Source organism: Pocillopora damicornis, chromosome 1 (genome assembly GCF_964200805.1).
Source record: "Pocillopora damicornis chromosome 1, jaPocDami1.2, whole genome shotgun sequence".
NCBI lineage: Eukaryota > Metazoa > Cnidaria > Anthozoa > Scleractinia > Pocilloporidae > Pocillopora > Pocillopora damicornis.
Window position 1 is genome coordinate 14,341,152 of NC_142670.1, and position 24,582 is coordinate 14,365,733.

Here is a 24,582-nt window from a genome sequence, read left to right on the forward strand (position 1 = left end):
CAGTGGCTGTCCTCAATGCTTATCTCCTTTGCTCAAGATGTCACAATCATGGAACCAGTTAAAGTGTTCTTTACAGCTGTAGTTTTGGCGGCCATTATCAAGATGAAGGCGAAGAGATCAACGGTACCTGCATGTGAAGACTCTAATCAAGTTGAAAGCGGTTGCTCAAAACAAAGGCTGTGGACGTTGAAATTAGCGGAAGTAGAAAAGATGAGGAAACGCCAGGCCAAGAAACAGAACCTGTCACGTTATTTCACAGAGTTGGGTATATACTTGGTTTTCGTTTTCTTGTTAATGGTATTGTGCTATGGAAACAGAAATGACCATCGCTACTTAATGACCAGATCAATCCGAGATGGACTGCCCAATTTTAACAATGTGAGTAACATTTATTGTGTTTGGAGAAATCGTTAAAAGACTGATATTACCCAACGATTGATTCTGGATTGCCAAACCCTATTTGAGATCTATTTTCACGACATAAACGTATCCTCCAAAGCGTAAACACCTCTTTTCTTTATCGTGAATTATTGCTACTTTTCAAGTCCGTGGGTTGTGTATAGAACAACTGTTATGATCACATTTCGAATTTTGGTTAGAATCTGTATCAATTCTTCTCAGACTTTGCATCATAATGGCTTGGCTCCCTTACCTGTTTCTAAATGTTCCTGATCCACCAGCGAGTCATGCCTCCATCCCAGTCCGTGAAATCCGACCAACACATCTCCCGTTCTTGACTTTCTTTTTATTTAGTCCGTTTTAAAGATCATATCCATAATAAGCGATACGAAAGGTGATGTAGTCACAAATTGTAAGTAACGCATTAATTTTCATTGAACTCAGATGGCAGATGACAGGAAGTACTGGAGCTGGCTGCGGAAAGTTTTCATTCCTGGGGTGTTTTCCGGTAGATGGTACAACGGTCAGGAAGAGAAAAAAACAATGTACATTGGTAATAAACGCTCTCTTCTCGTCGGGATGGCTCGCTTAAGGCAACTGAGAGTGAAATCGAGTAAGTCCTTTCTTTTATTTACTTTTAAGTCTAACTCACCCTAAAGGAGACGCCTAGGAAATATAATTTTTTTTTTCTGTCAAAGTGTTAGGCATACGTTGTCAAGATTTCGATATTCTACTTTATTTTGTATACACCTTTTAAAGAGAAAAAACGGGCACAAGTTAATATCCGGTTTTTAACTAAATTTTCCTACACGATAAAGAATATGGGAGATGTGCTATACCTGTAGATTGAATTAGTTCCAAAACAAACTTTCTAATAGATGTCCCTTTTTTTATTAAACTTACAGCACCATGCAACGTGTTAAAATACATGAAGACAACTTTCCAGGAATGTTACGAAGGATATTCGGAAACAAACGAAGACAAGACCGCTTTCTATGAACCGGGCTGGAGGTTTGTCGACAACTCTACAAGAGACGCAGATTTATTTCGACTTTGCCCGAAGCCATGGCGATATCAAAATGCGGAAGAAAGTGATAGCGGGTCAGAGTGGGGACAGTTCTCATTTTATCGTGGAGGAGGATTTGTAGCAGACCTCGGGTACAAGAACCATACGGGGTTCAAAGCCGTAACCACTTTGCAAAACAACGGTTGGCTTGACAGGCAAACCCGGGCGGTTCTCGCACAGTTTTCCGTGTTTAACCCGTCGGTGAATATTTTAGGTGTTGCCACGTACTTTTACGAAGTTGAGGCATCAGGACTCAAAGAAGCTTTGGTACAAACTGACATTCTTTCTCTTGATCCTACAAACACAGCTTCATATCAGTTCTATTTGATTTGCATTTTACTATACGCTGTATCTGTTCTGCTGTTTTTGGGAAGAGAATGCTTCAAGCTTTACAATCACCGTTCCCGGTATTTCCAGTCCGTGTGGAATTTGGTGGAGATGTCCCAGGTTGTTTTATCCGTGTTGGCCGTGGTTTTGTACATAAAACGACAAATCATAGTCTCTTCAACATGGGCAAAGTTAAAAGAAAACAGTTATGCAAATATAAGTTTCAAGAAGGCTATCATTTGGCATGAAGCAGAAAATGTTGTACTTGGAATCCTGATGTTTATCGTCACTGCAAAACTCTTGCGAGTCATTCGCTTCAATAAACATGTTGCTGTATTCTCCAAAGCATTGACGATATCTGCACAATCTCTTTCATCCTTTAGCATTGTCCTATTGATTCTATTCGTGGCATTTCTTCACGTCGGTGTATTAATGTTTGGCACTGGATCTGAGCGCTACTCCTCAGTGCTAAAAGCAGCTTATTTCCAACTCGAACTGACTCTTGGAAGAGTGAAAGCCAGGCCAATCAGTGAATTAGCAGAGGTAAACAGCACATACGCTAAGATATTCGTCTTTGCTATTCTTTTTACCCTAACAATTATCTGCATGAACTTTTTTATCGGCGTAATAAAGGATGCACTTCTGAATGCAAAGGATACCGCGAACGAAAGTGAGTTGCACGAGCTCGTTGATGAGGTTCGTTGCAAAGGCTCAAAAGAACGGAACACATTTTTCGATACTGTCAGCAGTAGACTGAGACAACTGAAAGTCTCCCAAGCATCAAGCACGGAAGAGAAAAAAGCAGTAGATAGAATCATTACCCTTGATTCCACGAAGAGTTCAAAAATCAACTTTGACCAAATCAGTGAGACCATCAAAGCTTTGAGGGGAAAAACAGGCCAAGAACCAGGAGAAAAACAGCCGAAATACTCAAGAGGAAAATCATTTTTCGATGGAATTAGCAAATTCTTGAAAACACTGGGAAGAATGAGCCATGACGAACACTGCAAAGGTAAAAAAAGGAAGGAAGTTCGATTTGAAGAGGATGTCGCTAACTCTCATCTTCGGAAATTAGAGAAAAGAGGGTATCAATTGTTTCAGCGGCTTGATAGGGTTATGGCGGGATTCTCAAAAGAGGACGAAGAATATCATTATCTAATGGAAACAATGCGAGCCTGTAACTTCTAAAGAGAAAGGAAATAGATAAATGGTGAAAGGAATAGATCATATACTCGAGAATTAGACTGAAAGATCGGGACTGTAGTCTACATTACCCCGTGATCACTAGCAAATGGCTGAAATGCTTCACGCGTATACGTATTAAATGTGTTCTTTTCTTTATAATTGAATTTCACGCTTAAAATAAATAATTACAGTACATGTTAGCTCTTTTTTTAAGTCTTCCTCCCCCTCCTTCCCCCCAAAAAGAAAAAAAAAAAAAAAAGGAAAAGAAAAGAAAAGAGAAGGAAAAAAACATACCTAAACGGGGATACTGTGCACGGAAACAGTTAATCTCTTTTGAAACACACAAGTGGAACAATTTTGGCTGGAAATTTCCCGCGTAAAATGGTAAAGGAGAGGATACAAAGCAACCTGTCTGACGCAAAATCTAAGGAAAGAATTGAGTCAATGACAGAAAACAACAAAAGTTTGACAAAGGAAAAATACAGATTTTTTGAACACGAAGTTTATTCAACTACGGATACTTTGTTACCCCAGTAATTTACCATTGACTTTGACAGCTTGAAAACGAAATATCCGTACACGCGCAAACGGTTGAACGCTTTGTCAAGTGATAATAAAGAGCGGGCAGCAGAAACTCATCCCAGCGGCCAGTGTGAAGACAGAGAAAAAGGTCATCGTAGAGAGGTAAAGGACCACTGGCGTAAAATGACATCTTTTTTTTTTTAGGGTAAATCGATTCTCGTAGTAAAAGAAAAAAATAAATATTTATTGTGGCCTATAAAGAGGTAATGTGACCAAAGTAGAGAAAAACCTAGTTCAAGTATTCAGGAGGGAAACCTCGAGGAAAAACGAAATCAGCAAGGTGAGATGAGTCAACCAGTTTGTGAACAAACGTTACACTTTGTTTTTTTCTGTAATGATATAAGCTGTCTGAAGACTTTCTGTCAGGCGAGCTTACTACGTACACATTGTACCGCAACTTTCCTGGTCACTCTTTGATCCTCTCAGTTTTTGTTGGATCTGTGAAGAGTTAACTTTTCCGCTGTTTGGCGGGACTCAAGGGAAAATTTCGGTTGAAAAGAGGTGGTAAACTTGAAATAAAGGCCGTTTTAGACGAGGAGAAACTGATGGAAGTTCAAGAGTAAATCACAAGCCAAACTTTTTTATAATCGATACTGAAAATCTGCTTATTGGCTTCGCCGACGAGAAGCACCTTTCTATGAAAGGTGTCATTTTGCGTCGGTAAAAAAACATTTCCTCTGAATCATGACCTTCTTAATAGGGAAAACAGGTCCCAAAAAAGAGGCAGAAACTGCACCCATGGCCGTAAGGTTTTTCTACCCCTTTTCACGTCATAACGTTGGCCCAAATAAAGTGTTGGCTAAGCTTTTCAATGAAAGTGCGCACGCGGAAGAGAAAATTGTCGCTCGAAAGACGTTCACAAAACTAAAAAACCATCAAATCTGAGAAAATTTCCTCTAAAACATTTAATAACCGGAAAGTCACGGGTGTCGCTCTTTTAATAAAAAATTTAGTCAGCTATAATATTATCGTATTAAAAGAGATTTCTTAAAAGATAAAACGGTAAAAACGAACGATAAAATCCGACGTTTCGGAGTAGTCATGACTCCATTATTAAGGTAAAAGTTTAAAACATGCAAATAACAGTATTTAAGCGATGTGGCGCAAAGAATTAGCATAATAGGTGCGAAGATTATACAAATACTTTCGCACGAATAGAGTCCGATTGCACGTTCAGGTTTGGCTTTAAAGTTCTTATATAAAGCATTTCGTACAATAAGCAGTCAAATTTGTTCCTGCACTTCTTAAGAACTTCGAAACAGCATCTAACTTCCTGGACACGCTTAACAAGGCACATTCTTCCGTAAAATTTACGATGGAAACCGAATGCAATGGCATGCTCCCTTTTTTGGGCATCCAGTTACTGAACCGATCGCCCCAAATAGAGACAAAGGTGTACGTAAAACCCACGAATTCAAGTCTCCTCTTACATTACCAAAGTCACGTTGACAATCGGTACAAACAGGGTTTACTCCGAACTATGCTGGGTCGAGCACATCGTTTATCTTCTTCTTGGTCACACTTCTCAGACGAATGTGACCGATTGAAGACAGTATTCTCGCGTTTAAAGTACCCCAAACACCTCATCGACTCTGCCACCAAAAATTTCGTTGACTCAAAGGTTTGTGACCAGCAGCGACCATTATTACCAAATAAAGAGACGGATGACACAATTCGAGTGGTTCTACCATTTAAAGACCAAACCTCAGCAAATTTTGTGAAAGGACAACTCAAGGATCTGAGCCTAAAAGTGAACACCAACATCCAGCCCGTATTTGTCAGCCGAAAAATTGATCAAGAACTGAATGTGAAAGAAGCAAAGCCATCGATCGTAAATGAACAGTGTGTTGTTTATAAATACCAATGTGACCTGTGCGATGCAGGTTATATAGGATACACACGCGGAAATTTACACAATCGTGTAAAAGGACATAAACAACAATCCTCAGCCATTGCCAAACATTGCAAGAACGTACACGGGACGATCCCTCAGGACCTACTGAAATGCTTCGAAGTTCTTAAGAAGTGCAGGAACAAATTTGACTGCTTATTGTACGAAATGCTTTATATAAGAACTTTAAAGCCAAACCTGAACGTGCAATCGGACTCTATTCGTGCGAAAGTATTTGTATAATCTTCGCACCTATTATGCTAATTCTTTGCGCCACATCGCTTAAATACTGTTATTTGCATGTTTTAAACTTTTACCTTGATAATGGAGTCATGACTACTCCGAAACGTCGGATTTTATCGTTCGTTTTTACCGTTTTATATAATATTATCACAACCATTAAGATCTACAACGTGTGATGGGTTAACTCGCCGAGTACTAGTTTAAATCTAGTTTCAAAACACGTTATAATCAGCTTTAAAACTCTACTTAAAAATACTGAGTGTGGTAATGTTAATTATAGTTTTCGTTATATTCAACCATTGAGATTTTTCCCCTGTCATCGCATAGTCGAGAGTTATTTAGAAAAATATTGAACAATCGAGTGAGTAAAAACTGTCTAAAATACAAAACGTGCACTATATCTTATCACAGAAATCAAATATTTGTCTGCGCCTGCTCCACCATGAAACAGGAGAGGAGTGGAACCGAAGCAGTGGTTTGGGTACAAATTCATTGAGCTAAGAAAGTTTTGAAAACTATAAAAAAATGGCGAAAGTTTGTACGGGATTACAGAGTTTGAATAATTGAGTATGAGTGCTTATTTTTGGCAGGATTTGGAATGGATACCAGCATAAAATTTGTCTTCTCCGTTTAGTGAGGAAGGAAAAGCTATAACTATCAAGTTCTACCCACCCGACAAAGCTTGTCACTTTGAGTTCCTTGAAAAACTTTGTCAACATGACGTTTGCGTAAAAAGAATCCGTAAAGTCATTCCCGGAGCTTCTCCAGATTTTCTAGGGAGCGAAAAGCCCTGGGTACGAGATTGAAAACTGCTAATGGAGAGGAAAAGGGTTGACAGACACGGCTTTAAGAATTAAACGCATTTCTAGTTTTCGCTGATTGAATAATCAAGCTGTACTTTACTATCGAGTAAAATCAAGGTCTAAATAAAGAAGAATCAAATCTATCAGGGACAGCGTTTGTTGATTTGTTTCCTTTGGGGAAGGGGCGGAGTTTAAGGATTTTACACTTCCCCCCCAGCCCCGTATAAGGCTTTGTAATATTTTTAAGAAAACCCACTCATTTGCAGGAAATTTGCCGCCAATTTTATTAAGTTCACTTATATACTTTATTAGCGACGACTGATCCTTCTTCCGTTCCCCCTGAAAACCATCTATTCCCCACCTCACCCATCAGCGACAAATAATGAATTGTTTCTCACATACGATTAGTGGTGGTCATCCAAGCTTGCCCATTCCCTATGGAAATAATTAATTAATAATAATAATAAAATTAAATAATAAAAACCATCTTTTCCCCACCCCGCCCCTCAGCGGCAAATAATATAATGTTTCTCATACACGACTAGTGGTGGTCATTCAAGCTTGCTCATTCCCTATGGAAATAATTGGCCTGACTTGTTTTAATTAACTCATTTCCATATATGTTTTTTGGCTCTTTAGAACGGAAAGAAAAGATTTACGGTGCGGGCTTCAATATTTTGGTGAGCATCGAATGTTGTCTCAAAGTATCAAAAACATACCAAATCAACAAAAAAAAGTTAGAAATGCATGCATGAATCAACGGAAAAAAAAATAATTAGGAGAATGTCACTTTATTGCATTTTCATCCTTAATGTTACTCAATATAGTTCACGTTAGACGTCTGTGACATTTCATGCTTTAAATACTAATTGAAAAGGATATTTTTCTTTTCTTGATGGCGTCTGAAAAGCAACTAATTTCCTTTCCTTAAAGCTCAAAATATATTAAGTGTTGACGACTTGTTCGCTTTTTGCTTCGACAAAGGACTGCTAGCAGAATTCCTTAACAGGGGAGGGGAGGGTCCTACTTTAGAGTGTCTGGAGTAGATTTTTTCATTTCAAAAATTGTTACTTTAATCACTCTGGCAAAGAAAGGGGGTGATATTCTTTCTAGTGCTTCATCCCCGCCCCTCCCCTCCCCCCTATTTTTTGATGCACTCACGTGCTATAGTTACGTATCTGGGTTGTTTTGCTAAGGGCAGTTGATTTCTCTCCCAGGCTCACCATAATGTAATGATCATATGATATTTCTGACATGTCTTGTTTTAATTTTTAAGTCAACCACTAATTAGCCAGCTAATGTTACTCAGTCATTAAATGACGTCAAGAGACGATTGAGGTATGTCTGAGATTAATGCAAATGGCTTGAACATGGTCAGAGATACCAACATTTGGTTACGATACGAGATTAAAATGAAATTTTTGGGTACGGCTCTATAAACTCGGGTGCCACTTTACAATATACCATCACTTTCAAAAAGGTTGCTCAAACTAGAAATCGGTAAAGTTTCGGAGAAAAAAGCAGTAATACCTTAGACCATTTATCCGTGGCTTCCATATTGTTCAGTGTCGTCGATAACACTCGTTGATCTTGAACTTCCAGCTGCTTGACAAGAAGAAATGTTCGCGGTAGAAACTGCATAAAGTTAGAAAGAACGGTCGATCAAGAAGCGCGTATTGTCCTGAAAAGAGCTAATGTCCATGAAAGTGATTGGCACTAATTTCATGTCTCGCGGAGAGGAAGTCAGATGAAAAATTAGTGATCACTTAAATAGATCACTTATCCAAACAATCATACTTACTATCAGCATCAATACCTTTACCTCTCGACTAATTCATTGTTTGATTCTCTCTTTATAAAGGTGGTTTTAAAATATGGATTCCTTTGTGAGTAATGTTTAAAACCTTCTCAATATTATTTGATAGTTAACGCTTCTAAATTCATCGTGTTGACTAATTGTACATTCAAAATACAATCATATGGCAAATATATTCTATTGTGTCAGGTGTGTAATCTGTTATGGTCCATTGGCAAAGAAAACGCGGTGTGATTTCAGCAAATATTACCTATAATATCTTCTCGTTGATTATAAATAAAAAGGTTTTTGAAAACTGGAACGCGAGTCAGTTTGTTTATTTCCCAACGCTGGATGTTTTGTCTTTTGTTGACACGTTGTCGGGTAACCAATTCGGCAGTCATCGCACACGACCAGAGGTTAACGTAATCACTTACGCAAATACGAAGCTACAACATTGACACTCAAAAGCTGCAAACTGTTTACAAAGTGAAAACAATCGAGGGCACTCCTGATCAGTTGGCTGACGGTTGTTAAGATGCTCTCAGTTACAACACTTTCATTATTAGCTGAATGAGGTAAGTTTCATTTCGAAAAATCGTCTTTTCGCTGGAAAGAAATTTGAGATTCTCGGCTTCAGCGCAGCACAATTCAAAATTGTGTTTAAGATTATAACAATCTAATCCCTTGCCGTAGAAAGGTCTCACGCAGTCTCTAAATATAAAAAAAGTCAAACACAAAACTATCCGTCCTAATTTATTTTGCTAGACATCTTAGATACTTCTGACATGCCTGGGATAGTTTAATAACTTCTCTCAGAAGTGGAAATCACAGCTACATTTCTTTCCAAATAAATCTCTCCTGACTGATTTAAAATATGATCACTTCAGCAGGTATTTCGACTTATGCGGTCACAGCGACTGAGATTGTTTATTCAATATGAGGCTATTTCCCGTAGTTTTTCGACTGCTAGGGAATTCGGTAGTCACGAGAAGCTTCTAATGTTTTGAATGAAGACAATTAAGTCTTAAAATTCCCGATCGCAGCATGATGAAATCTTTAAGCGATGTGGTTCTTGATGTTGTCCTTTCTTTCAAAATCACGTCCAAATGTTATGGTAGCATGATCTAGCCGTGTAGCTCAAGGGAAACCATTGTAACAATGAACTACGGCAAAATTATAAAAAAAATAAACGAGTTGAAAATGTGCTTGCAGTGTAAGCTAGCTTAATAGCTCAAGTTGAACTTTTCCAAGAGATTGTTTTTTTTTAATTTCGGCAATGAATACGCAGCTGATTTATTCGAAAACGATGAATGAAGGTAATTGACTATTTGCTCTATTTTTCCCTCAAAAGAAAAACAAACCTCCGTTAACACGAGAAGAGGAGGCAGACCCTTGCGATTTCTTTATTCGAGCGACGCCGTTTTGTTTTCCGCTGACTGAACGAAAAAACAACTGCAACAGGAAGAGTTAGCTTGAAGGTTACATCTCGTCTGACATTTAATTCGAGCTTACTGCGTGGTTCACGGCTACGCTCATGATTCTCTCTCTTCCATAAGCCTCAGTTTCCCTAACTCTGCATTCCATCGCTATTGTTCTGCTCATTATATTTTTTTGTTTTGCTACGTCCCCGTTTCCGCCGTCGTCGTGGTTTGCTTAAGGTCTCTAATCCACTGTGGCGACGACTTGGTAAAACAAGAGATTTAATGGCCTAGGAGCTCAGCACGTGCGTTTTAAAGCTTTGTATATTTTTTAGCCGTCTTCTGTAAAAAAAAAAATACATAAAAAATATAAAATCGCCAAAATTCGCCTTATTATGAGAACGGAATCCAGAAAGAAATTTATATAAGTTCCCATTTGGCGCTCAATCCAGCTGCACAATCGGAATGAAACTGATTCAGCTACCAGTTGATCCTCTTTTGTGTGAGACAAATGGGACCTTCTCGATCCAACCATCCAAAAAATTATATTGAGACAGAGACGAGGCATCCATTTACCACTGCAGAGTTCGCACTAAAATTTCTCACGTATTGCGCTCTGTTCTTGTGCAAGACTCTTTATCCTCACGGTGCCTCGCTTCATCTTGGAGTTTAATGGGTACCGGCGAACTGACAGAACAACCTGACGAAATGCTGAGCAAGGGGTTGGGTGGGGGGAGGAGGGGAGGAACATGCCACGGACGAGCATTCCGGCCAAGGGGAGAATTGCAATACTTCTCGTCACTTCACGCTACAGAAACAAGAATACGCTGTTGCTGGATAGGCATCGTGGCTCGAGTGCAGATTTATCTCTCTATGCACTAAATAAGAAATAAATAGCGCGCAGAAGGCTTGAATCGAGGCAACGAAGTTTTCTTTTTTTTTTATCTTCGCTTCAGACCGAAAAATTCCAACATCGCTTTGTCAATGTTCCCAGTTTTTACCTGGTCTTTCATAACTGCTTTGATCCAATCGATTTGTTCACTGAGGAAGCTTTCCGTCAATAATTTTAAAATGTCCTGCTTTTAATCCTTTGCTATTTACATAAATTATCTAGCCAGTCATTATCATTCACTCTCATTATCCACGGAACTTGCATAAGAAGATGACCGTCTCATTTCTTATATGAATAAAGGAAAGCTGCCCTCCAACCTCTGAAAAGCCCTTGACTGCATGTGCCCCTCTACATGATTAATGCTCCTTCCTAGTTTTCCATGAATAAATTATTTGACAGCCAGTGATTGGTTTTAATGAGGTAAAGGGCTGTACAGTAATAAACCCCCTGCAGCTCTGCTTTTATACTTGGTTACATCTAAATATTATCAATTGTTCTTTTTGATTAATAAAAGTTGTTCGTTATTCACTTTTTTACTTTTTCTATTTTCTAGTAGTCCATTATCTCATTATGGGAAACTCGATTGATTGCTGTTACGCCACTCGTCAATACAATCAGTGTTTCTTCCCGTGCATTCGGTCGTGTTCGTACACCGCTCGGCGAGTCTGATTGACATCTTAAAGCCTGAAAAGGGTGTGATATGAAAGTTTCCGAAGTCTCTAGTGGACATCAATACAGACAAAGAAATAGCGAGTGCACTTGCATTAGGTAAAGTATCATTACACATTAATTTAAAATGATATGATAATATCACAATACTAATGTTGAGGATTGCTTTTCATAAACCTGTAGAGAGTAGCTAAGAAACTAAACAAATTTATTTCCTCGGCAAAATTGTGCCCAGAAATTTTAATACTTAAAACTTGTTGCTCGAAATTGGAAAAGCCAAGGAGACCGTGGTGCTCAAATACATGGGCCACTGTATCCAGGCCTGGTATTTAAGAAAAAAATGATAAGCAGTTTGCACTGAGAAGTAGTCGTACGGCTTCACCGTTGGAAGTCTGGACAAAAGGCTAACAGAGAAGACATTTAAAAATGCTCTGCAGGGGGGCCGAAGTTAAAATTCGCGTTCATTGACGGATCAGCGTTGAAGCTCCAGAGAGCATGCAAGAGTCCAAACTTTTCGCCCGTAGGCTTCAAGAACTAGATGAAAGGTTTGTAAACACATTCATTAGAAAGAATGAAATTTTTTACATGCCTTTCACATGCTCACCCATATGAAGAATTATACGAAAACTCTTTCTTTCCACAGGCTGCCTGTGTTAGAATAGCAGCTCTGATACAATATTTCTTGATGGCCGCTTTCCATTGGATGCTGATTGAGGGAATTGATCTCTACTTCTTCGTTGTGAAAGTTTACAACATCAACACCAAAATGTACATGTATCACGTCATCTCATGGGGTAAGTTCATTATTTTACGACATGCACTGGAAACTGTAATCATGCTTTCGGAGCGCCAAATATGGTGTTGTCATGCAGTGAAGTGTTTCGATTTCCCTCCTTTCTTTGTGGGTAGGTCCTCCAGTGATGTTGGTGGCCATTTTACTTGGCATCGCTACTGGAAAAAAAAGGAAGGGTTACAAAGCTATACGAGTGATAAGTAGTGGGGGAAAAAACTCAAGGGTTTGTTCTTGCTCTTCTCCTTTTAATTTGTTGCATTTAATTCTTTGCTTTGTTTTTGTATATATTTTTAAATCGGTATCATTTCATTTGCTGAAAATTTGTCTTTCTTTTCCTTCACTTCTTCGAGTTTAGCTGCTGACTTTCCTCGATTAACAACCTTATCTGGATATTCGTCGCCTATGTAGCTTTCATTGAGTTTATGATTAGTGTTGGTGATATTGATTGGTATACCTGTACTAATTGCTGCCAAATATTTTGTCTCTGCTCTTTAAAAGCGAGTTAAGTATTTATGAAATGACCCCGCACAACATTTTTCTTTTCCTATTTACTCACAAAAAACTTTGGACGTAGCCGCTGTTTGCGGGGATGCTGGTCAATTTTTACCTATTGATGTCTTAACAGGCATAGGATAGCTTCATAAATTCTCCAACTTTTGCTACATAGTATAAAAAATATTCTCCTTCTTTGTTGATGTTTTCTCACTGTTTCACATTGATATTTTGTCGCGCAAAAATGGTTAAAAAAAACATTGAGCAAGACGAAAGGAGCAGGTTTATTATGTTTATATAATTTAACATAACGATTCACTTTGCATAGTTCACTCGGTTTAGACACTTAAGTTCGAGATTCTTTAGCTCATTGTCAGAGAATCGAAGCTCATAATCTAGGTCCCCCAGTTTGGAGTTCTATTCCCTGCAAATGACTCTTCATCCAACACTTGTTACCAAACTAGTAACGTCTTTGGCAAGGATCCTCTCCTGTTTTGGCTATTTGATAACCATATCTAAATAATCAATTTATTTCTATTACATTCTTCAGCTCAACATCTTGATACTCGTTCGAGTCATAAAGAAGATGACCAATTTGTCGCAGCCAACAGGGGAAGACGACCACTCTCAAAAAATGAAAAACTAAAACAAAAAAGTGGAAGAGGTTGCCATATTCTCCTGTGAGGCTTTTCAAAAAAGTATACCGAGAGAGAGCTACTATGGAAGATTGTTAATCTCGAGTTAGATTAGAGACAACTGTGATATTGTGTCAGTGGTGAGCTAAGAAGTATTTTGTGGTGGGCCTCAATCAGTTTATTTAAGGATAATTATTCTATTTCCTTTAAGAGTCTCTCCTTGGTAAGGATATGACAAGTTGTTTAATAAATTAGTTGGGTTTGTTTGTAGATATTGCTCTTTCTATCGTTGAAATCGTATTTTATAAAATAATTCCAATAGTAATCTGATTGGCCATAAAACCATTTTACATGAGCGTATGTAAACTCGATAAGCTGGAAACCACTCCCCTTGGCGTCGTGGTTTCCTACGCTTATCGAGTGTTCTCCCAACCTCCCGCGTGTTTACATCAGGCTATGTAAACACGGAAACCATTTTACATTTCTTCAATAACAAGTATTATTAATAGTCTTAGCAGGTAGCGCTGACATTCAAATTTGTTGTTTAATGAACAAATAGATGAATACGTAAATGTTGAATAGATAAACAGCTCATTTAGAAAGAACAAAAAAAACCCTTACGACTGGATCTTTTGTGGATCAGTTGCATTTACCCATTTTTTTTTCGCATTTCTAAGACAGGAGTAACGTTTTGAATCGAAAATACATCGACTAACTTGGAATTAAATTGGGACAATAAACTAAGAGATTATAAACTACTCGGCACACATAATTAAACAACGATTAAAGAAATTTTACAAAGAGTATACAATTTAAAGGAAAAAGCTTAGCGACAGAAATGCGGAATATTTCAATAGGCCCAGTTTTCAATTATAGCTATTGCAGAGATGTAGCATTGAAAAGGAATTCCAACAAGTAAGAGAAGGAGTCGATTACGTAGATGTGCTTAACAGTTTACAACAGTCTAGGTTACGTCATACACGTTTATAAATAAACATGGATGAAGAAACGTACGATTAAGACGAAAGAAGTAAAAAAAAAAAAAGAATTATTCTAAATATATAAGTACATTTCTCTCTACACCACTCAAATGTGATAGGTCAAAACGCTCCAGGCTTCGAATAACTAAATACATCGCAGCTAGGGCTGGGGAATATTCTGGACTAAATAATTAATTATTCCATGAGCGTGGAGATACTAAGAATAATAAATAATAATGTACGTTAATTGACACACGAGCGAGTTACTCCACCAAAGTTGAAGGCATACGAAATAATTAGACCCACCAACTGAAAAGTATGTCATAACGAAGATGAATAAATGGCAATCATTTCCATTTTTGCATACGAACAGATGGCGTACTAGCTTTAGCTGCCGGTTGATAAAACAGAAGTTGTTTAAGACAACTCCCATTTAGCAGAGCTCATAAAGAAATTTACAATTCTTAACATCAATTATTTTTGAGCTGCTTCGTTAAAAAACTTGACCTACAAAAAATATTTAAATGCCTGGAAGTTTTTCGATTGTATTAGTAAAACAATGCTCTACACCTGGTGGAAGCTGCTTTTTGTCTATTGGTCCGACTATGACAGAATAAGAAAATAGAGACTTACGCCACGAACATGTGATCAGAGATCATGATTTGCATTAAACTCTAACTCGTGCAAAAGGGTTTTATGGGGATACCGCAAGTCCACAACTCTCCTGTGGGATGAACGAAATATAAGCGTAACGATAACTCTGAACAACAACCTTTGATTTTCTTGCGCATGATGAAGTGGATGGTAAATGGTACTGAATACGGCAAAATTTTCAAAACCCTTTTAATGTGCTGTGTGCTAGGTAAGTAAGCTATGACACCGTCAAAATTGACTTTCAATTTGTGAAATGCTTATTTCGATTCTTACTCCTACGGAACTTTAATAGCGAAACATACGAAACTCTACACAAGTCCTTCTAAACTATTTATTAATCATTAAAGCAAAACTTGGGGATCCTTGTATTATCATCATTATCTTTATTTTAAGTTTCTCAAAATTTTTCACTTTCCATACAATGCCAAATAATTGAGAAAAGAATTACCCGGAATGACACATTCGTACAAGTGTAAAGACAGGTATTGACAGCAACCGATAATAGTACCGTGCGCTCGATGAGTTGCGAGATGAGTACAATTGAGTCCCACAAAGTGTGCAAAATTTTTTTAATAGTTGTGCGCTAGGTTAGTACCACCTTAATTATATCTTGACTTTCCATTTGCAAAACATTTCTATCGATTTTGGAACTTCCTGTAAAACTCAGCCAAACCAATCCGAGAAAAAAATGTCAGGTGGCGGTTATAAGGTACTCTTGATTAAAACAAAACACACCGGACTCTAAAGATGCCCGCATTAAATGCGGGTATCTTTAGAATCTGGTGTTTTTTGTTTTAATTGAGAGTGCCAAATAACCGCCACCAGAATTTTTTTTTTAATTAGAGAAGGATCTCTTATAAATTGGGTTCCTTAAAGCCCTTAATACAAAGCAAAGTAATCAGAAAGCAAATAGCACAATCTAGAGATTGGCGCGGTGGTCATGTTGTTTGCGTCATGGTTGTCTACACAAAAGCTTTGGCAGCCACATTTAAGATAGCTTAATTGCCGTCGTTTTATACCATTATGACAAGATGTCATAAGGGAACCACGTTTCCTCTTCAGATAGCTGCTGGACGTTCGACGTGCTTAGACAAGAGATCGAACTTAATCATCAGGGTGTACTTAAAATGATATTAAGTTACACTGATGCAAAGTTTCAAATTCGATCCGGGGTTTGGAAAAAAACATGGTTGAATTGGTGTACTTTTTCGTTTCTCGTCCTATGTTAGAACATCATTGGAAATCACGAATTTCGATGGCTCTGAACGAGCCGTCGGTGGTTAAAGTGACGTGTACTCACAGTAAAATAATTAAAACAACCCTGAAAATTAAGCAATTTTTATGTATTTAAATTCTGCAATGGAACTCCTAACAACCACGTAGAGACTCTTTTTTGATTTAAGCTTAATTTAAAAATTCTGTCGTTGGCTTTTAATAAAGTCCTCTTGTTAGTCATGTTTAAGGGATCACCTCAAAATTATACAAGCATCACGGGCGATGATGTTACTTTACGCCTCGTGTTCCTCATTCCAGGATCATGTACAATGAATTCCAACTTAAAGGTTTACTGAGAGCCTTCGCGTTATTCAAATATCGCGGAACCCAAACCGTTTTAGCTTTCAAATTATTATTCAATTATTAACACTCGGGGTAGGTGACTGCCAAATGCTCACCAAGTTGGATGTTATGGACAATTACAACATATTTCTGTTTTAAATTATTCATCTTGGTAGCTGAAAGCAAACTTTATACTTATGTACTTGCTCTTCTTTTACACATACACACAAATATATATATATATATATATATATATATTATATGGGTTCCACAGGTTCCGCGGCCTGCTGATCCATAGCTTTATAACACCCTAGAATATGGAAATTTCCTCAAAAATTTTGGAGACCTACCAAGATTCAAATTGTACAGAAGATTTTTTTGAGCGGTCAGATTTGAAACCCGATTCCTTCGCTTAAAGAAACAGCCGTCGTCCGTTTCGAATTTTTGCAAGCTAAAACGAAACACTATTTTTCTTCTCAATAGCGCATTTCAAATACTTTTCACAATTTTATAATTTGGTTGCATTTAAAATAACCCGTTTGAGAATTTCGCCAAGGACGTTCGCGACGGTCTATCGTATCCTTATAAATATTTTCCACATGTAACAAGTTTTGTTCAGCTGGTTGGTAAATTGCGGAGATGCTTAAATTTCTCTGTCTGCTTCCTAGGAAGATTATGAAATTCGTGGGTAGATATCAAACGGCATGAAGCAAATAAAATGCATTTGCATCGTCTAACTCGAAATCTAATAACCTTTTTCATTGTTTCAAATGTTATTCTTGAGATAACAATCAATTTATTTGCTTATTCTCTTCCACAGTCATCCTTCATTTGTTGATGGATTTGCCAGGAACAGGTTAGGCAGTGTAATTTCAATTTTAACATTTATGCACCTTGACATGAACGGTAAAAAAAGACAATATCTGACTGATTATGCCAATAATGAGCCATAGACTTGCTGTTAGAATTACATCGGATTGTGATTTAAAACGTAAGTTGGAGAGCAGAATAAAAATTCAATGAATAACGGTGCTATTACCCTGATCTCTCCAATTTCCACTTTTAAAACGTTACGTAGCCTAATTGTAATTTTTGCTTCAGTGAGGTAGAGGATTTTGATGCCCATTGTTTGTTATTAAAATTAATTGTATAAAAAACACTTTTTCGTGTCCATCGTCAGCATTATTCCATACTCTAAATGTATGAAAATCATGTATGTGCACTGCGGTTGATGAACAGTTATGAACACTACTTAATTAGTAGTGAAAATGTGGCCTGAAAAATAAATTCAGCTCCCAGTTGCTCTGTTAGCTCAGTTGGTAGAGCACTGCACCGGTATCGTAGAGGTCATGGATTCAATTCCCGTATATAACCGTTCATAGAGGATCGAGGATCGCTTCTAAATTCGTATTAGCATTATTGTTATTATCAGTATAGGTTTTTTTCATTTATTTATGTATTTATTCCTTTATTTTTTCTCACAGAGTGCCAAGCAACCTGTTTCAAAAACTCCTCTTACTTTTTTTCGAAAAGCGGAAGAGATTGGGATAACAACAAGCTTACTTGCTCCTACCAGAAAGGTTATTTAGTCTCCATAGAAACTGAAGAAGAATGGAAGTTTATCAATCGTGAGATTCAAAAGCGTGGTACTTGGAATGCTAGAGCGTGGCACATTGGTTTAAAGAACAAAGGCGGGGTTTGGGCTTGGCTGAGTGGAAAACAACTGAATATTTCGAAATGGCGAGATTCTGAGCCAGGTGGTGACGACCAAAGGGCGGAGATATCTAAGAATGGAGGCCTCTTTAATAGTATCTCTACACTTAGTAGAAATGCCTATATTTGCGAGACGCCCGGAGGTAAGATCACATTCCAACCGTTAAGTTAAGAATTTGTTCATGCTTAGCGTGCGTATATTTAGTTATGGATGCACGCAGGAAATTAGGAGAGCACGAAAAATGCGGAAGAGTAGCTCGAGGCACAGCCGAGAGCAACTCTGGCTTTTTGAGTGCTCTCCAAACTTCCCAAGTACATCCAAAATTCGATATACGCACACCTAAAAGCATGAGCAAATTCTTTTATAACAGAGCGACAACAAGGATCTGCGCGAAGAAGCCTTTTACTGTGATAGAGTGCAAAATTCTCACAACGCACAAAAAAGTAAACAAACGTCCCTATTGGCTGATCAAAAACACGACACGTTTTATACTTTGGTTTTAGCGAGAACGTTTGATCCGGTCAACCGATAAGCGTGAATGAAATGCGCAAAGTTTACGGGGAAAATGGAGAAAATCAAAGCCAAATGAACTCATGAATAAATTCCCAGTGGATCGGGACCTAAAAGGTTAATGCCGATTTAAAAATTGGGCAGTTCATCGCTGGTTTCTTCCGTATTTCTAAGAGAAGGAAACCGCACTGCAGCTTAACAGGACTGAAATTCTGAAGCCAAGCAAAATAAAAAAAAAGCTCACGTCATCTTATTTACGCACAGCAAGCTCCTCCATGAACTGAAAATTTTTTTAACCGAGTAAGTGGAACAGACTGAGATAATGCAAATTAAAGAATGGCTTCACCGAAATATTTTTGTCTGTGTAATGAAAAAGGTGATTTAACAGACTTCCAAACAGAGTTTCGAACATTTTTTGTACAAATATCTGTCACAATCTGACACCTGTCAGTTAGAAAGCGCGCAAGAAAAAAACACATGCACGCTTTGAAAAAATCAACAACAACGACAGCAACAACAACTACAACGGTGCTGGTTTGGTAAACAAACTTAAGTGAAAAGTAATTGTAAGTAAATTCAAGTCTATGTTTTGAAGTCGTGGGATTTTGTGTAACTCTTGTCTTTCATCGAGAGGAGGAGTTTTCATGCAGCTTTTTCTCGTTTAATTCCTTCGTTGTCTGTTGTGAAATTAACGTAGGAATGTCTAATTTGAACGGAACTGCAAAGACTTATCGAAAGCGTATTTGAAGTAGAGAAGACTTCGCTCACTGGTTTTCAAGGGACAACTTTTGAGAATTCACATATAAAACGAACAAAATTTTCATCAATGAACTCAATTGTAAACAAATGCCTCGCAATTTAACTTTCTGAGTTACTTCTAATAAAGGTTTAGGTTAAGACTTCAACCCATTTGAAATGGTTATTTAGTTTTAACAACTAAGTTTAAATCGTAAATTGGCCACCGTAAAGAGTTTAAAGGCTTCAAACTTTTAACGGTGGCCAATTTGTGTTTTCATCCCAGTTGTTAACACTAAATTACCTGTTATATTCTCCCACCGACGCAGCACCACAGTTTTTTAGAAACTTACCGCCTTCATCTCTCACAGGACGAAATTGCAAGAATCCGTAAACGGAAACGTGGCAGAAACATGTTAAACCGTTCCGGAAACACGACGGATAACCTGTGTTTCCGTTACCGGTTTCGTGACGTTTTCTCGCGTTTCCGTTGCTGCGTATACAACGGAACCGGACCACTTTTTGTGCATGTTTCCGTCAAGTTTCAGCTAGAGGAAACAAATGTTTCCGCAATCGTAATTTCGGGTTTACATTTGCGGAAACACAAGAAAACGTTGCGGAAACATGTCTTTTCCATGTTTCCGTTGACGTATTCCGGGCTACTGAATGGGTGATGGAACCTGCGGAAACACAAGAAACCGTTCCGGAAACTGAGGTCTGTTTCATGTTTCCGCTACAGCTTACGTCTCGGAAACGTGTTAATTCAAATTTATCTTACCCTTGCGGAAACTTTCTAGCTTTGGAGGAGTGATTAACAAGTAACTTCTCCCTAAAATATCTTGAACTTATCCAGCAAAGAGATAATGAGAATTCTCAAACTTATCAGGTATAGGTCTTTGTCTTGATATCACACCAGATTCTCATAACTAAGTTACAGGGAAATATGTAGCAGCTAGAGAGGATAGTTACCAATCAGATCTTGGGAGTTAAAGGGTTAAAATGTCACACATACCTAGCTTATTTATGCTTGACAGGAACAAATTTTCCCCATCATAAGTCAATAAATTTAACAATACTTGGAAGAAACTATCCCTGTGATCTAGATGACAATAATTTGTTCTAACAAAACAATTACTTCAGTTTGCCATTAAATACATGATAAATAAATGAATAAAAAGTAAAAAAAGTGTTAAGTATTTTTTCAATCACGACTCTTTGTTTATCTGCCTGACAGCCCAAAGTGGGCCAGCAGGCGCAGGCCTCTCCGACATGCCACCAACACTCCTTGGCTTAGCCATTGCCCTGGCATGGGGGGTCAAATTATTTTTGTAGGTTCTGTCTAGCCTGGCTTTTGCATTTGTCAAGCTTGTTCTTTCCCATGATAGCTTCTTGGTTACATATCTTGCCAGTTTCTTTTCTTTTTCACCAGTAATGAAATCTTCTTGCTCCTCATAATCTGATTCTTTGCTGCTCATATAATCAATGTAAAGGATTTCACTATAATACTGTTTTTCTTTTGGTGTCATAGAAGCTTGTAGCATCTCATAGGATGACTGACGCCTTTCCAGTTTCTAATGGAACAAAAAGCAACAATTTAGTCATTATTTAGTTAATAACCAGACCAAATTATATCTATGAAACATATAATTTATTGTCAAATAGAAATACTTTTCTAACTCAAAATGATATCCCACAAAAGACATAAAATATGAAAATAACAATCAGCAAAAAATAGAACTCCCAGAAAAAAATTCATGCTACAAAACAGTACTAAATTAAAGCAAACCCATGTTATTTGGTTAACTACCAGCAAGGTTGACTTTCCTAATTAATGTGTATTTGTACACCAGTTGTAAACATACCAGTCCTACTTACAGTGTATGACAAATTTGTGCATGGCATTGTTTCATTTTTTGTTGCTGTATATTATCCCACATTGTATTGTGGTACAATGCCATGCGCAAATTTGCCACAGTATTAAACAACACTTGTTGTCAAACTGAATTGAAACGTTTGATTCAGAAGCCATGCTTCAGCCACACTATCTTGAAAATTTATTCTTGAATATAGGTTTAGCATGGCAAAAGCAAGACAACTTAGCTAGTCCTTACATTTAGCAAACGCCTGCTCCTTTTGCACTTTTCTTTATGCTCTTCATTTTTCCCTTTTCTTATCCTCTGCTCTCTTTCTTTAGTTGTTTTGAAGTACCGATAAAACTGAGCTGTTGAGTTAAAAACAATAATTATTATCGCTGCATGATATCCTAAAATTACAATACAATGACAAGTCTATGTGTATATGTAACATCAGCTTATGGATATATATTAATTAAAAGAATTAATGATGGTAATATTGTGTTTTCCCTCTTAGTTTTTAAGTTTTCTGTCCAACATATTTCAGAAAATTTGTTTGATTTTGCACAAGGTAAATGTTTCTTGTTCTAACTTGCACACAACATTAAAACTTGATTCCTGTAATGTAATACCTTCCATTTGTAAGTCAGTCCATAGGCAGCTTTCTCCTCCATGCTCTTTTTTCAGTACTTCTTTCACTTTTGTAAAAATACTCTAGTTTCTCTCTGACTGTGGACTGTAATAAAAATGAGAATGTTATTTTTGTTTTAAACAATAGCCAGAGGCAGTTATAATAATATTATTATTATTATTCAGCCAAAAAAAGGAAATAATAATTCAAGTAAAGCAGTTATACAAGAGGGACAATTTTCTAATCACTGCTGGTACAGTGCAGAAGCTACATGCTTTTTACACCTTCAAACTGACATTAGGATTTCTGGTTCCTGGAGGGAAAAGATTTCTCAAAACAAAAATTTGCATGTATTAATCTATCAGCAACATAATAGTTGAAATAACAGATTCTAAAAGTTTACCACCTCCTACTCCCAATTTGAATATTTTACACTGGCCCCAGACTCTAAACACTGGCCTCAAAACAGATAACTAACAGTCCCTTAGAAGAAGCTGGTCAGAGAGATATTTAGTTCTTGGTGGTAAAGTTTTAATTCTAATATCTTGCATGCCATCTCTCTTAGTGCCTTGCTATTTAAATACATCATCTTATGTATGGTAAAAAAATAACATACTCCTCATCAATGATGAAACCTTGTGTCACTTTTTTTTCTACCATCTTTTTGTAGATGAACCGAAACCGTTTCTGGAAGATAATATGGAAGAACATCATATGTCAAAAGTCAATTCAAACCACAAACTTGTTTATTTCTTTAATCAGGGTCAGCAGGGTTTTTGGGTAAACAGTACACAGTGGAATTTTAAACTGGGTAAACAGTATTTTTGCTAAATGCTTGCAAAATAGGCACAAGAATTCAGCACAAGGATGTTCCAACTTTGTGATAAGCACTAGAACCAACATCTACACATATTGTGCTTTAAGTTAACACAGAACACGCGTGATGGCGGAATGGCGGTGTCTTTGAAGACACGTTTTATGCTTCTGATACACCGCAACTGAAACTCTCAAACACAACTTAACGGTACTAAAGTTGAAAAAATTTATATCCTTAAAGTAATTAAAGAATATTTACCCTTAAGTCATTTGGAATCACAACATTTGATTCTCTGCGAGAGCTTTTAGAACGTTTGTTGCCTTTCTTCTTTGCCTGCCCTTCCAGACTCGCAAGTTGGTTCTTCAGCTTTGCATTTTCTTGCCGAAGGACTGCTATCTTCTAGTCTTCTAGTTTCTTTTGCCCTTCGAGAATCGAATCAATCCTTCTACTCATTCTTTCCATAAGAACAAGCTGTCTCTCTTGAACTGGATCGTTTGCAGCCATCATCCTATCGAGGAAGAATCCAAACACGTGCCCGCAACGAAACGAAACTCGACCGAGTGAACGAACGACAGTGAAAGATCAAATATCCCGCGATTATAGTTTTAGACATTTGATTGGCGTTCATACGGTATTTGTCATGCGCATAAGGATCTCGGCCTCACTCTGGGGACGAGACATACCGCGTCCTCGATACAAACGCGCGCTTTTCAACGTTCAGTTAGAGATGTCTGGTGACGTTTGCAGTTCAGAGCTGTTTACTTCATGCTCAGAAACCCCGGTTTCCTTGTTCAGCAAAACCAATGCTTGGGAAGTTTTAATACCCTTTGTGTATGGGACGCAAATAACTTTGAACCTAGAGCATCAAGCTACTTTTTGCCTGTTTATAGGATACACAGTCTTTTTGCTGGAGCTTATTTAACTCTTGACAATGTAAAACTCATGGCAGTTTGCCCTATTCCACGCCGTGCCATTATTTTACCAGCCAGTTATTAACATCAATCTACATTCACATGTCGTTGTTGTTTTTAATATATTTAACAATAAATATTATTCCCCTTAGTGGTGGTGGATATTTATTGAGCTGTTAAGTATTTCCCAATCAGTGAGATAAAAGAATTATAAATTTATATCTCAGAACACTGCAAAAAAAAGTTTTTCACACTTCAGCTTAAGCTGGGAAGTGGATAGCACATGCATGTACTATCCTGAGTTTTAGTAGCCAATCAGAGCATGCAAAAAACACTGTCCACTGGTTTGGTATATACTAAAATTATATGGTTTTGAAGAAATGTACCTTATTTGCTCAGGTTAGTCAAATTCCCTGTGCAACCACCTTCCTTTAGTGAAACAGTTTCCAACACAAGAAATCAAGTCTCTTGTTCACAATCAACAAACACAGTTTCATTACCCAAAGAATTGAAAAAGCAATAAAATCAGTAGCGTGAAATATTGTGGCTTTACTAAATACATAATATTAATATTAATCTATGATTAATTCATTGAAGGTTGCTGGAGGCTGCTCTGGTATGGTTTCTGGTTCTGGTGAGAGATTATGTCAATAAAGTAGACTTGGTGTACACCAAAAGATTTGATGTGTTTTTAAGGTCCTTAAACACGGCATAAATATTATGATAAATTTAATGTTGTATTTAAGGCTCCTTTAACTAGACCTTAAATCTCCCCAATAGGTTTAACGTTAGATTTAAGGTGGTTTAAAGTAACCCTAAATCCTTCAAAAGATTTAAGTACGGTTAAAATGACTTAAACATAGCTTAAATCTCAATGTCGATTTAATTTGCATTTAAGAATGCTTAAACCTCGCCTAAACAAAGGTACATTTTTAAGTCATGTTTAAGTTTAGTAAACATGGCTTAAATTTGTCTTTGGGTTTAATAGTTGTTTAATTTTACTTAAATGACACTAAAATTTGGCATT

General features: G+C 37.4%; 3 protein-coding genes and 1 long non-coding RNA gene across 4 annotated transcripts; 3 read left to right on the plus strand and 1 right to left on the minus strand.

Moving 5' to 3' along the window:
- Positions 1 to 15: 15 nt before the first annotated feature.
- Positions 16 to 2,980, plus strand: LOC149052200 (polycystin-2-like). The gene is made up of 3 exons (XM_089200562.1): positions 16 to 378; positions 844 to 1,012; positions 1,305 to 2,980. The coding sequence occupies exons 1-3, from the start codon at positions 16 to 18 to the stop codon at positions 2,978 to 2,980; spliced, it is 2,208 nt and encodes a 735-aa protein (XP_089056688.1).
- A 1,849-nt stretch (positions 2,981 to 4,829) lies between these two features.
- Positions 4,830 to 5,709, plus strand: LOC149052201 (uncharacterized). Its single transcript, XM_089195523.1, has one exon. It carries the CDS (start codon positions 4,875 to 4,877, stop codon positions 5,691 to 5,693), a length of 819 nt encoding a protein of 272 aa, XP_089051649.1. The 5' UTR covers positions 4,830 to 4,874; the 3' UTR covers positions 5,694 to 5,709.
- Positions 5,710 to 8,771: 3,062 nt separating this feature from the next.
- Positions 8,772 to 14,245, plus strand: LOC149052202 (uncharacterized). Its single transcript, XR_016181482.1, has 3 exons — positions 8,772 to 8,869; positions 11,158 to 12,067; positions 12,183 to 14,245. It is a non-coding gene; the product is annotated as an uncharacterized LOC149052202 (long non-coding RNA).
- Positions 14,246 to 20,453: 6,208 nt separating this feature from the next.
- LOC149052203 (uncharacterized) lies at positions 20,454 to 23,037 on the minus strand. Its single transcript, XM_089199646.1, has 5 exons — positions 22,903 to 23,037; positions 22,444 to 22,514; positions 21,829 to 21,932; positions 21,455 to 21,564; positions 20,454 to 20,914 (listed from the first exon to the last, which is right to left on the minus strand). The coding sequence occupies exons 3-5, from the start codon at positions 21,833 to 21,835 to the stop codon at positions 20,549 to 20,551; spliced, it is 483 nt and encodes a 160-aa protein (XP_089055772.1). The 5' UTR covers positions 21,836 to 21,932; positions 22,444 to 22,514; positions 22,903 to 23,037; the 3' UTR covers positions 20,454 to 20,548.
- Positions 23,038 to 24,582: the final 1,545 nt, after the last annotated feature.